This window comes from Diplotaxodon limnothrissa, linkage group LG11 (assembly GCF_057381915.1).
Source record: "Diplotaxodon limnothrissa isolate DT_005_m linkage group LG11, D_limnothrissa_male_GT1.1, whole genome shotgun sequence".
NCBI classification, from domain to species: Eukaryota; Metazoa; Chordata; class Actinopteri; order Cichliformes; family Cichlidae; genus Diplotaxodon; species Diplotaxodon limnothrissa.
The window spans coordinates 13,955,644-13,969,732 of record NC_140606.1 but is presented as its reverse complement, the minus strand read 5'-3'; the positions used below and the strand labels follow the sequence as shown (position 1 = coordinate 13,969,732).

Here is a 14,089-nt window from a genome sequence, read left to right as displayed (position 1 = left end):
TTGTTAATCTTCAAAACTGACTAGATTACTTTTAAACATATAACACTGTCAAAAGTCTTAATTTAACACTCAACAGTGTTGTATTTAACACTCAGAGGTGTGGACCCATATAGACACTCTCCAGTGTTAATTTAACACTGGAGATTTTGCTGAGTACAGCGTGTGACTGTAACCTCTGTATTTACATTCAGTATGTCACATGCAAAGAGTAAATCAAAACATGAACCACAGGGACACAGTGTTTCCTTTTCACTCTGTTTTATAAACCACTAGTGCATTAGAAGTAATTCAGTTAAGTAAGTGTTCAGTTGTGTCTTCCTGTGTTTTTGCAGTAAATGTTGTTTTCTGTTTCTGATGTGTGTACTTCCCCTGCTTCGTCGTATTTATGTTTTTTTTTCTGTGCTTCCACCTGTTTCCTCTTGCCTCTTAACCCAGGTTTAAGTGTTGATGCTTGATCATCGCGGTAAAGAAAGTTTCTGGAATCTCCATTTTAAGGTCGCTAGCCTTGATCTAGCAATCCTGTGCCTCACTCAGAGTCACACACATCCGTTATTACAAATGTTTACCAGGATCCTGTAAAGTATCTTTGCTCTTCGTAGAGCTGCACTCTTCTGGACACAGATCTCAGATGTCATTCCTGGGATCTTCTGGAGCCACCTGCCCAGTTTAGGGGTCACTGCCCCGAGTGCTCTGATTACTACATGGACCACTGTTGCCTTCACCATTCACATCTTCTTAACCTCCTCTCTCAGGCCTTGTTGTTTTTCCAGCTTCTGGTATTCGTTATTCCTGATGCTGCTATTACTCGGTATAGTGGCTTGTCCATCACTAGTATGTCTGATGGTTCGCTATCACCAGTTTGTCCGTCTGTATCTGGAAGTCCCACAGGATCTTAGTCCGGTCATTCTTGACCACCCTTGGCGGTGTCTCCCATATTGACTTTGGGACTTCCAGGCCCGGCTTCTGAACCAACGCACCGATGCCCGAGGGCATCAACCACTGGTATGGAGTGTGGTGAGATCGGTCCCACACCTGGGGGTAGCCTGACATAGACTTAGAGAAACAGGCTCACACAGACACAAACATGCTTCCCTGCCCTCATGCACACATTTACAAATACTCAGCAGTGTGTGAAGCACTTTGCCATAAATAATTTCTGCATGAAACATGAAATCCAGACTAAATGCAGATGCAGAGCAGAAAGTAGACACAATGATGGACTTGTGAAGGTTTTTTCCCGGCAGCTTATTAATGAATGACCGATTGTTAATAATGTCTCTGTTTTTCTTTAAAGTAGACCAAATGTCCACCTGTTGAAATGTCACTGAATACCTTTTATTCACACAGCCTCCACTGGTGAAGTAAATTTCCTGATATGCTAAGTTTCAAGTATTTGCATGTACTTGGATGCACACAGAATGTAGTTTGAACATGGTGATCATAACAGTCGTGGTATGTTCTCATCTGCAAATCAGATGTAAAAGTCTGGGAATGCTTTGCCTACTGAACATAACAGCCTCACTCTGAGTGTAAACAGGAGAAATGAATATTTTCATGTTTTCTGCTGTGAGGGAAGTGACAGAAATACAAATCCAGCTCTGACTCAGAGAGGGGATCATATCAACATCAGTGTGTCTACAGAAAACTCCAGAGTGAGGGTAGAAGTCTTTTCTTTCTCTTATTAGAGGACACATTTGTGCAAAGAGTCTAAAGTAAAGATGCTGTGGAGTCTGTTGTTCATCACTTTGATTGGTAAGTGGATCATTTGATGTTCCTGCCTGGCACAGTGATGTTTCAATGATCGTTATAAAGAATGAAAAAGATCAAATATAACAGTTCAGTTTTACTGTGAGTTGATCCAAACTGCTCGATAAAGCAAAAGTCGTTTCATTTAGTTTAAAGAGGATTTGACTTTAGTAAAGCCAGTTTCATTTCTGAGTGTTGAAGGATGGTTTACATTCTGTGCTTTCTGCTGTATTACCAAACAACAATATCAGAGCTGGCAGTAATTCACTCATTCTTACATCGTTCTCTGAAACTTCACAGGAAGATCAACTCAACAGGATCCAGGTAAGAGTGCATTTCTAATCAGTTTCTTCAGGTTATATCAAAAGTATGATGGTGCTTCTGTTCTGAATATACTTATTTTTAAAGTATTTAATTTTATGCCTTTTTAATTATTTTTATATTTTATTTTTCAATTCATTTATTTATTTATTGCATCACAGTAGACGTCATATCTGTGGGAATGTTTCATGTGGGGATTTTCTGTTGGACTGAAGCAATTTTACAAACATCTGTATAAATATATGTTATAAATGTCAATTTATATTGAATTATGTTCTATGATATGTGATCAACGTGATTTAGAAATAAGTGCTTTGATAAACGTGCAGTCTTTGATATGTTTTGAGAGTCAAATTATTCATTTCATAAATTCTGATTAATTTTTATTCACTAACTGCAAAACTATTCAACATTTATAATGTAGTGAGGCTGCTTGGAAATAATCTGTGTGTGTGTGTGTGTGTGTGTGTGTGTGTGTGTGTGTGTGTGTGTGTGTGTGTGTGTGTGTGTGTGTGTTAAATATGTTTGCCACAAAAGATTTAGTCAGATCATGAAGTCATAATTCAGATTCATTATTTAGGAGTGAAAAGGAGATTTTTCCTAAAAAACACTAGAAGACCTGGTCTGAAGTATTATTGCCACTGACATTGTTTCTTTTCTTTTTTCTTTTTTTTAACTTTACTTTCTGTTACATCATCAGGCTGTAGTCCAGGATGGGAAACTATCAAACTGGATGACAAAGTGGCATTTCAGTCTTCAGTCTACACAGACAATGGTGTCAACTACACTGCTGACAGAGCTTTGGACGGAAATAAAGAAACATGTTCTAACACTGTAGAACAACGGCCCATCAGCTGGTGGACAGTTGACTTATTGGGTCTATATGAAATTTCCTGCATCAGCATTTACAACATAAATCAACACAATGTTGATCTAAGAGACGCGCACATTCTCATCAGGAACTCATCTGAGAGAAATGCTGCTGACACCACTGAGTAATACCTTCATCTTACTTTGAATCATTCTGTTCTCAGTCAGGCTCCAGCATGTCCAATGTTTTTAGATAATTTTATGAACATTTAAGTGCATTTAAATCCAGTAATACAGTAACACAGATAAACCTGTATCAGTTCTATCAGATGAAATAGGAGGTCTAATATGGTGTGATGTGGTTTGGAGTAATAATCAAGTATATGTGAAGAATATAAAAATCTTTATTTATTCTCATTTTCCTTTGTTGTTTATTTGTAGGTGTTTTCCTTCTTTCTAAAATGTTCTCAGACAGCAGCTCACATTTATTATCCAGCTGTTCGACTGTCTCCACTGTTTACAGCATGATTTAATCAAACAGAGCCAGAAACTCTTTCTGTACATCTGTCCAACCTTTTGTCTTTGTTTACAGGTGTGCAACAATAAGCACAACTACTAGTGGAGAAAATAAAACATTTAACTGTGAAAATGGAACAAAGTGGGGGCGTTATGTAACTGTGTACAAAAACACATCTGGGCTTGTGATTCTGTGTGAGGTGACGATGAAAGGCACAAAAAAAGGTACAATAAAACATTCTTACCCACTAAGTTAACTGGTCAGTCAGTAGAGTCGATATAAATGTGTAAATTGATTGATTGATTGATAATACTTTATTCATCCCGAGGGAAATTGTGTTAAGGCTGCCGACCTTTGCCAGCGCCATCTTACCCTCCCGACCATACATACATTACACAGCATCACATGGGGAAGTCAGGTCAGAGAGATATAACAATGGAAAATGCACAACATGAGGAAAGATGAGGAGAAAAAAGAACTCCCCCCAGGCTGAGGTCCAACAGCGAGATCAGTTTGAGAACAGAAAAAAACACCTCAGCACATGAAGGATCACATCTCACAACATAGAAGACATAAGCTTCAAAGGCATTTGGAGGGGGTGGGGGGTGAGTGCAGGTCTGTGTCAGTGTACATGCATGTGTGTGTGTGTGTGTGTGTGTGCGTGTGTGTTTTCTGTGTTCAGCCGAGAGAAAGTGTTCCTTCACCCGGTTAAGCAAAAGTCAACAATCTTCGATCAACGCGGATGGCCTTGAAGGAGGGACAAAGAGTTTTGACAACAATCCTGTTATCATGGAAGAATTTTTGTTGTTCCAGTCAGCTTCAACCTTGGCAGGCCTTCAGCTGGCACCAATCCTCTCAATTCCTGTTGTTCTTCTCCAAGATGTTATCCATTTTGCGTTCAAAACACAATCTTTGTACTCACAGCCCTGCCCATTGTCTATCATGTCGGGCAGCCTTATGGGATTTTGAACAGCTGTAGCCGCTTCTTTTACTTCGATAAGCCAGGTCCAATCAGCCAGAACTCTGTTATTGTGGTTCCGAATTGGTAGATGTCATTCAATGTCCTCCATCGAGAGTGTCGCCAGACACACGACGCAACCGACCATCGAGTATCCTGCAGCAAACGTCTCCGCAGGACAATCGGGCTCTCCCAAGCCCAGCAGGGTATCAATTCCATTACGGGACCAGTTGATCAAACGCATAATTCTTTAGGTTTTAGAGAACAAGACTGAGAAACTCTTTGAGGGCGATCGTGGCTCAAGAGTTGGGAGTTCGCCTTGTAATCGGAAGATTGCCGGTTCGAGCCCCGGCTTGGACAGTCTCGGTCGTCGTGTCCTTGGGCAAGACACTTCACCCGTTGCCTACTGGTGGTGGTCAGAGGGCCCGGTGGCGCCAGTGTCCGGCAGCCTCGCCTCTGTCAGTGCGCCCCAGGGTGGCTGTGGCTAGAATGTAGCTTGCCATCACCAGTGTGTGAATCTGTGTGTGAATGGGTGAATGACTGGATATGTAAAGCGCTTTGGGGTCCTTAGGGACTAGTAAAGCGCTATATAAATACAGGCCATTTAAAGAATAAGCGAGAATAAGTAAGAAGAATTATGTGCTTAGATTAACGCAGCATGTTAGACACTCAGAAACACTGTTTGGTTTGATGCTTCTAAGTTTCATGTTTTTGATGTTTTTCCTTTTAGAGCCCTTTAAACTGATTAAAGAGAACAAGACATGGGCAGACGCCCTGTACCACTGCAGAGAGGAACACATGGATCTGGTTTCCATCCTTGATAACGAGACCCAGGTCTGGGTTGAGTTGGAGGCTCAGAAGGCTGACACTCCCTTTGTCTGGCTGGGTCTTCACTACAGCTGCACCCTGCACCTCTGGTTCTGGGCTGATGATCATTGTGTAGGTTTTGATCAGTGGGCTGACAAGACAAGAACAGCAGACTGTAGCATAAGTGGTGCCATGAATACAAGTGGGAACCATTTGTGGTACAAGAAGTCTGTTTATGATAAATATAATTTCATCTGTGCAGTGTAAGAAGATCCATGGGTTGGTTTTGTTTATTCAGTTAGACAGGTGTCAGTAGTGGCTTGTTGGGTTGTAGCAAACTTTCCTCTAATAAATCAAAGGTGATGGGTTCAGGCTCAGTGTAGCAGGAAGATAAACAGTGGTGAAATTAAGAAAAAATAATCATTCTGTGGTATAATAACGCAATTTTATATTTTTTTTGTAATCTAATTAAATGCAGTTTATAAATAGAAATTAATCTTAATTTGGTTTTGTTCTCTTGAAGGTAATTTTTTGGGAGTTATTGATTTGCTCATGTATGTCTCATGAAAATTTGCTGTGAAAAAAAAAAAAAAATATATATAATTTGTATAATTTTTATCTGAATTGCATGTAACCTCCTAAGACCCAAACTCTTTCATGACATCCTTTTTTAATTTCTCTTTGCTCTTTGGGTTTATTGGGACCTGATGAATGTAAAAACAAAGAATTACCTGATTTTTTTTTTTTTACCTGATTTTTGTTTCTGATAAAATGAGAGCCACATATGAGGACATTAGTTTTAACTTTCGATAGAAAAGTGGCAGTATAATGTCCTCGTAAGTGGATATCAGGGCCTTGTAGAGCAATATTAAGTATTTTGGTCTAGACAACCCAAAATATGATGCCAGGTCCTAGGAGGTTAATGAACATGTTATTATTTTGAATTTGAAGGAGAGGTCAGAGGTCAAATATGATACTTCAAATTTTTCTACGGTACTTTCTGCACAGAAGCAAGTGTCTCTTATCTGTGCGCAGTCATCTGTTTAGCTGGGAGGACACTCTGGATGTGCACATTTGTGTTTTGTGTCAAGAAAAGCTGATATGTGTTCATACACTATATTCACTCATCCAGATCATTGAATTCTGGTGTTTTAAACACCTCCATTATCAGTGAAAGGAACTCTTCATGCTTCAGCATATTTTTTGGGACAATTTCATACTCCCATCTTTCTGGGAACAGTTTGGGAATGGTCCCTTCCTGCTCCAATATGACTCCATATTAGATTAGATGAATTAGATTAGATGAATTAGATGAATTAGAACATGAATGAGAGCAGAGCCTATGAGCCAGGCATCCTGATGTGGCGTCCTTGTCCAACATCAGTGTCTGACCTCACAAATGTGAAAGAATGAACAAAAATTCCCATTAACACACCTTGTGGAAAGCCTTCCACAAGAGTTGAAGCTGTCATAGCTGAAGGGTGGGCCAACATCATATTCAACAGTATAGTGTGTCTGGAATACAAGTGATCATGGGCCGTCTACAATCGTCATGCTTTCTTGATGTTTAAGAATGTTTAATTTCTGAAAATGTTCAACTAAACAGCTAAAACCATAAGACCAAAATCCTCTTAAAGCAGTCCTCTAAATTCTTGCCAGATAACACAACAAACTATATATGAACAATGAATTTACAAACCAGGTGCCTGAGATGTCCAAAGAAAAAGAAGTTCAATTTCAAAACTGTACCTCAGTTCTTTTAAACAGTGAGTGAGTCTGCGGTCATTAGATGCACTTACAGTTTCATGGGGAAAGGCACAGGAAGGATGGAGATGCCTGTTTGAGGCCACAGACTGAGTGAGTGTCTCTCTATTGTTAGAACACCAGCTGTGAGAGTCCCTTACTTGCTGTAAGTTACTAGATAAGTCAGCAAGTTCGAGATTTTACAACAGTCATAAGCTGCCATAAAAACATATGCTAGCTATTTTAGATAAATGTCTACCATGAATTACTATGTGCAGGACAAACCACAATGTTACAAAATTTAGTGCAACATTTTTGTTGCACTACACTAGTGTAACAAAAATGTTGCACGAGACTTGTGGACTTTAATGTTTTAGCCTTGTGTTAGTTGTTTATGAACAAATGTTGATGTTCATTTATTCAGGTTGTAGTTAAATAGTTTTAGAACTTGGCAGAAAATAAATTATTTCTATGCCCTAATGTGCAAGACCTTTGATTTTGGTGTACTTTCTTTTCATCATGATTCTGCATGGAAGTTCAAGTTCAAGATCAAATAATAGATAATATTGCTTTGATATTTATGGTTCTGAGCATAAATTGCATTATGTATAAAAAATACCATAGACGTGGAGACATGTACTTCTCTGGCAGTGACTGACTGAGCAGCATCCTCTAACAGCTTTGTGCTGTGTAGTAAAGTTGTTCCTCTCTGCAGTGGTTTTGTGACAGTGCTGCTCTGGATACTGAAGATTCTCTGGAGAAGCAGAAAGTCTACAAGTTCAGAGGTGAGCTGGCTGTGAGACAAGGAAACTATCAGGTACTGTCACTCATTCAATTTAGTCTGTGCTCTCTTACATCAAACACTTCCTCAAATAGTATCCGGCTTAAGCTCAGCTAGTATTTTCATTCTTGACAAACCTATACAGCTGATGCAAACTAAAAATGATGCAAAAAAGTCTTCATTCATGACCAGCGGTTTACAGCAGCTGCCTGCAGTGGATCGCTGACAACAACCTGACCATTAGACAAGATGTAGTGGAGGGGATGGCCCGATGCTGCACCAGACTGGGACAGAGAGACAGAGCGCTGGAGTTGGCCCAGTTACTGGTAATTCTTTACCTGACTGGGTTTTCCATGAGGAACAGTCAGAGTGAATACTGTCAGCTATCATGTGACCATCCCATCATGTGACTTTTTATCAGCTTTTTAAAATTATCTGCATCCAATATACTTATGACACCTAACAGCAAATGACACGACACGAAAGACACACACAACAGCCAGTCAAAACTAATTATTCAAAATCTCCTGATAAATAGAATTATGTTACAGAAATATTATGAATATGTTTGTTTGTTTTTGCCATATTTAAACCTTACAGGATCTTTTTCATCTGAGATCTGTGTGAATCAACATGATGAGCAGGAGGATAGAAACACTGAGGAGGCATCAGAGCTCAGTGAGGACAGAGTCTGGCTCAAAGCTTGGATTTGAGGAGGAGTCCACTGGCTGTGTAGACTGCAGGAGCACCTTTACACACACGACATGACTCAACAATGGACAAAGGAGAGACTGAGACAATAAATTAAAAAGAATTAGACAGTTTGACATTTTGGCAAGTGTTTTATGGCTGCATCCCACAAACTCATGTCTACTGCTCAGTGTAGCATCCCCGGTTGAAAAGATGGTCTCTCAAACTGATGGTTCACAATCCTTTTATTAAACAGCTGTGTATGTGAACACACCGTAAGAGCTACAACATACAGAATAAAAGACTATTAGTAAATCAAACAGTGTGTTACCTTTTACCTTTTGACTTATTCATTAATCACAAATTAATTCTCCTTACCTTACATAACAAATAACACTAAAACTTGTAAATTATTGCATATAACAGGGAAATCGTTGCATCGCTGCCTAAACATGACGAGGTACGTTAGCGCCCTCTAGTGGGTGAAAACTTAGCCTTTATGCTTAGTAGCGGTCAGCAGCTATATGCTCCGTAAAACAACAAAATACATATCTACAGGACAAACTTTGTTACAAACCTTGTTCCCTCATCAACCAGGTGCTAAGAAACTGCTTTCAACTCAGTGTTGCACCTTAATAGCCGTTCTTTTTCCCATTCCCGTCCATTAACCATAGAGCACACCTTCTCTCTGTGCATTAAAACTCGCGCTTCTGCTATATGGTTTACGCCACTTAATTTACGGCACCTTGTCGCTCTGTGACTTTCAAAATAAAAGCATTCACTCCAACAATATAATAGCCACTCATAAGTTTACAAAACACTTTACCAAATATTAATGAGGTCATTTACACTCAGTCCATAAATGTATTTTCCTTAAAAATGTGGCACCATTTAATGTGGCACCATTAGGCTTTCATCAGTATAAGACTTATTGCCAAGAAGCATCGTTACACCAAAGAAATAATTGACCAAGCACAAATTTCCTTACTTTTTAATCTAAGTTTATACTATCTATGACACCACATTCACTATGTTTTCACCCCAGATTTGCTTAAACCGTTATAGGGCGAGGAAGCTTATATGGTAAATTGATCTGCAACATTAACAGAATCTCACTGAGGTGAGATGCACTGCTTCTTGCACACACACTGTGACAAAGATTAAATTCCAGGCTGTTTGGGCTTAAACTTCTTCATTTTCACACACCAACATTAATTCTCTCTTTCATCTCCCAGAGAAGATGAGGGAGGATTACTAGGAAAGAGAGAGCCGGGCCACTGTGTGTTTGCACAGCTTCAGACAGCGCTGGTGGAACAAGATCTTACTGACAGGCCTGTTAGAGACTGATTGGCAGCAGCATAAAACACATTCTCACGCTCCAGTGTAGACTGTTTACAAATGTGCGCACAGACAGGAGGGAAGTGAAGAACGAGCTGAAGATGGCTGTAATAAACAGCACAGTGAATGTGGTCGTCATTAAGCCTTCAAACTGAACTCTCATTCATGTGGGGAAGGCTAAATATTTATCAAAAGTTTTATTAAAGATCAGCTTTAAGTGCTTAAGCCACTTAAAACGCTGTGACCACTGCCACGGTGTAGAACGAACAACTGTAATGAGGGCTACAAAGGTTTGTAATTCATTTCCTGCTCCTGCAGGATCAGTGATTGTCTGTTTCTAATCAAACAGCTGAGATCATGATTAGAGTTTTCTGTTCTCAGTGACAGCAGTGACGTCGTAATGCAGCAGCGTATCTGCAGGAGGACAGAATTCTGATCTGAGGTCTGCATCCAACTTTGAAAGTTATGTTATGAAAGTGAAATGCGTGCTGTGTTTTGCTGCTTTTCCCTTTAACCTGTGCCAGCTATACATAATGCACTTGATGTTGACTTAAGTAAAAAGTAAAAACACACGTCTATTTTCCACACTGCATTTTGTTTGTGAATAGTGAACGTTCTAATCTGTATTCATAGCTGTACACTTTAATAATTAATACAGTTACTTGTTGTTCATGTAAATACAGAAATTCTCCATTGCCTCAAAATGTTTAAACAAATCTCTAAATCTCAAGAACTGTGACTTGAAAACTGTATGAAGTCAGGTTAAAAATTAAGGCTTTATTTTATTAACATGGAAATGAATCTGTACAGTTCTCTAATTGCTCTTTAAGCTCTTCTTCTTCTCTCTTCAGATATTTTTATTGTGAAGCACCAAGCACAAGTAACAATTACAAATTGCCCCATAGGCTGACATTGCTTCCTTTTTATATTTTTTATCATCAAGAAAGGGGAAAACAAACAAACAAACAAACAAACAAACAAAACCACAAGAACAACACAAAACAAAACACACAACCAAGACACTGAACTAAAAAACTGAACTAAAACAGTATTTAGAGAGTGCTTCCTCCAAGGGCTATGACAAAACTTAATAACTCTATTAATAACGACCTCAAATGAAAAAGGCATTTACCAAAAATAATTTTCAGATTTTTAAAATATTTATAAAATACAGTGTAAAAGAAATAAGTAAGAAATAAATAAACTAATAAAATTAGCCAATATAGAGTTTGCAGCCTTTAAAATAATTATCATAATGCTTTCTGTGAACAGTCTCATCAGTCCAGATGTTCCCAAAAAACTTTATCATATTTAATAATTAAAAGATTTGAAACAGGATTATAAAAATGATGTCAGTCCAGAACTCCCTGTACTACTGGCATGGCAAAGGCCTATAGGTGATGCTAGAGGGCAAGATGGTTTCCTAACACATGATGAAAAGTAACAAGAGACAGTCGGTTGGTCTGTTAGTGTTAATTTGTGACCTTCCAGTGTGAAGCTGTGGAAAGAGATGAACAAATCCACAGGAAATCATGTTTACATGTGATGAAATTGTATAAATTATTTAAAATATTAACGTAACAGTCAAGTCAAGTGGCTTTTATTGTCATTTCAACTGTGTACAGTGGTGCAGTACAGAGTGAAATGAGACAGTGGTCTCGGAGAAACCCTGATATGACATATAACAGACAAGCACAGGAGCAAAACTGCACATTGCACTCTAAGAAACTAAGAAAGAGTATTTTGCAAAACTAACTTGCTGTCTGTTGGTGTGTGTGTGTGTGTGTGTGTGTGTGTGTGTGTGTGTGTGTGTGTGTGTGTGTGTGAGTTATTCAATGAAATTATGCTTTAAGACATGCCTTTGTTTTAATGTCACTATTTAATGTCACTATATTTCTCCCTCTGAACGAGGGAGGATGTAATCAGTTTGGATTACATCCTCAGTTTTCAAGGTATTTTTTTTTAGATTTTGTGTGATGGTAGATACCAACAACTGATTGAGATGATTTAGGTGAAAACGGGATCAAAGTGAAAGTCATAAAAAATGTGAAAATCATTAAAAACTTTATATTACCCACACTTTCTAATGTTTCGTCCTCTTTACTTGGAAATTGCTTTCCAGGTTACTGACAGTCACAAAGTTGACACTCAAATATGTTAAGAATCATATGATGGGCAATCTAACCATTACCTTACTAAAAACAAAGAATATAAACAATCAAAGCATTTACTATGTGCCACCACTTTCTGTTCAGGGTCTTTAATACCACCACATCCACAAAAGCTACATTTGGCCCATTTAGGAGCATCAACAACACGTGTAACATTAGAAATGAGCAGAATTGTGCATTAAACCTGAACTGATTTCAATGCTGATGAACTGAACTTCACTGTACTTTCAGAAAAGAAGTGCCAGTTCATCTACTCTGCACCTTTTCTGTGACAAATCTTCTATTGTTAAATTAATATTTCAAATTATCAACCAGCATGCATTCTTTCCAAATATGGAATAACCAGTTTGTTTATGATAAGTTTATAACATCATAACATCAGTAGGAAGACATTTTTAAACACTATCTGAATTTGTTTACAGAGTTTGTGCTGCCATCTTCAGGACAGAAATTGCCAAAGCACTTTAGAATATTATTTTTTTAATAAAATAAATACAATTTAGGCGCCAAATGCTGGTAGAAAACATTATTACCCACCATCTTAAATCAGAGGCAGTGTCACCATGAACATACTGTGCTGAAGAAGAGATGCAGCACAATCTGTTGTTCAACTGACAACAGATTTTTGTCAAAAGGAAAACAATCTGTGCAGAGAATTATGTGTTTGAATGTTTATGTGTGTTGCCTCATGATAGCATCACACAGTTGCTGTTGATTTGTCAGCTGCTCATCCAAAAGTCCTTTTCTATCACATCCCAAAGGTGCTCTACTGGACTGAGATCTGGTGACTTCCACACAGTCCTCATTCATTAAAACTTTACAAAACCGAACAGTTCAGCGCAGCTAGCCAAACAACAAAGAACCACTTACTGCTTAGGAAATAAAGAATGAAACTGGACAGTTTTAACATAAACATGGTTGTTACAGCCAGTGGCAGCACAAAATTGATCCCCTTAGACGGAATTTTAGTTTTTGTGTCCTTATTGTCCCCTGAGTTATTGGTTCTGTTACTAGTTACTACTACGTAACGCTACGTAAATCCAGCTCACAGACAGTGTTACATATAAAAGCATGTCTCAGTGGTGTAAATTAGCCTTCATGTTTAGTGTTTCATTTCCTCTTTAAACAACAACAAAAATCAAATGAAGTTTAAATTTCAGTATCTTTGTTTGCATTTGTGAAACAATGTGTTGAACACTAAAGTATAAAGTTTTTACTCTGAACAGACTTTTTTTTTTTTTTTTTTTACAATTTATTTATAATTCATGCAAAAAGCAACTCAGCATTAATATTGTGCAACAGATGGTAGGTGAATGTGCAAATCTGTTGTGACGTTAATTATGTGTGTTGTTGTGACTACTAATGTTCTTAAGCATATTAATTCTGTTACCTGGGTTACTTGACCTACAACACTTGTTTTATTGAAAGCTGTAGCTCTGTACCACGGATGGGAATACACAATGAATTTATAAATGAATTAAAGAATGACTATTTTTATTTAAATCATTTCTTTAATTTCTGTAGCCAAACTTCTGTTCACATTAATAAGTATTTAAGTAGAATAAAGAATGATTTTGATGTAAAACAAGCCTTTTTAGGCTGCATCTCATTAACATTAGCAAAATTATTTCAGGGAACATGGTGGTCTGTGTATTTATTACTTATTAAAAATAGTAATAAGCATATTTATTACTGCTGTCAGGGTAACATTTGGGGTCTTTAACCAGTCAAGTTCAGTTCTATAAAATATAATAATTTACAACAATATTAATGTATTTTTCTTAATTTATTGAATATGTGCAGTATTCCCAGGCACTTAGTCAAATGCAACAAAACAAATGATTTAAGATACCAGAATTAAGTCTCTCTTCCATTTAGCACAATCTGTCCAGCTGTACCATGTAGCTTCAGTATTTTAGATATAAATAATATCAAAACACAAAACACTGTCACTTTAAAGAAAGAAGGAAATATTCCAGATTCCTGGGGGAAACGTCTGCTTTGATGACCAGTTTGTTCCAGCGTATTGCCATCTTTTACCAACATCTGCAAATGTCCAGACAGGGAAGAATCCTTCTCTGAGATTGGTATAACAAATATACAAATCTGATATATAAAAAACAGGGAAAAATTTGCATGCTTTAAATAGATTTCAGTCTTGCAATACCCCTTTACATGTACCTGATTTGTGTTATATTTTAAGTTTT

At 37.9% G+C, this 14,089-nt stretch overlaps 1 protein-coding gene across 2 annotated transcripts; it reads left to right on the top strand.

Annotated features, from left to right (window-relative positions):
* The first annotated feature begins 1,718 nt into the window (after positions 1-1,718).
* On the top strand, positions 1,719-5,426 carry LOC146622454 (fucolectin-like). 2 transcript variants are annotated; one of them, XM_085365150.1, is made up of 5 exons: positions 1,719-1,752; positions 2,047-2,067; positions 2,753-3,062; positions 3,470-3,618; positions 5,083-5,426. In XM_085365150.1, exons 1-5 carry the CDS (start codon positions 1,719-1,721, stop codon positions 5,424-5,426), a joined length of 858 nt encoding a protein of 285 aa, XP_085221276.1. The 2 variants fall into 2 exon arrangements, with proteins under 2 accessions (XP_085221276.1, XP_085221278.1); XM_085365152.1 differs by having other exon boundaries at positions 2,047-2,070; positions 2,780-3,062.
* The last annotated feature ends 8,663 nt before the right edge of the window (positions 5,427-14,089 follow it).

Bases quoted from the DNA above. Each gene is read 5' to 3' on its own strand.
- LOC146622454 (XM_085365150.1), top strand. From the start codon at position 1,719: ATGCTGTGGAGTCTGTTGTTCATCACTTTGATTG. The intron at 3,063-3,469 runs GTAATACCTTCA...CTTTGTTTACAG, and splicing joins AATGCTGCTGACACCACTGA to GTGTGCAACAATAAGCACAA. The intron at 3,619-5,082 runs GTACAATAAAAC...TTTTCCTTTTAG, and splicing joins GATGAAAGGCACAAAAAAAG to AGCCCTTTAAACTGATTAAA.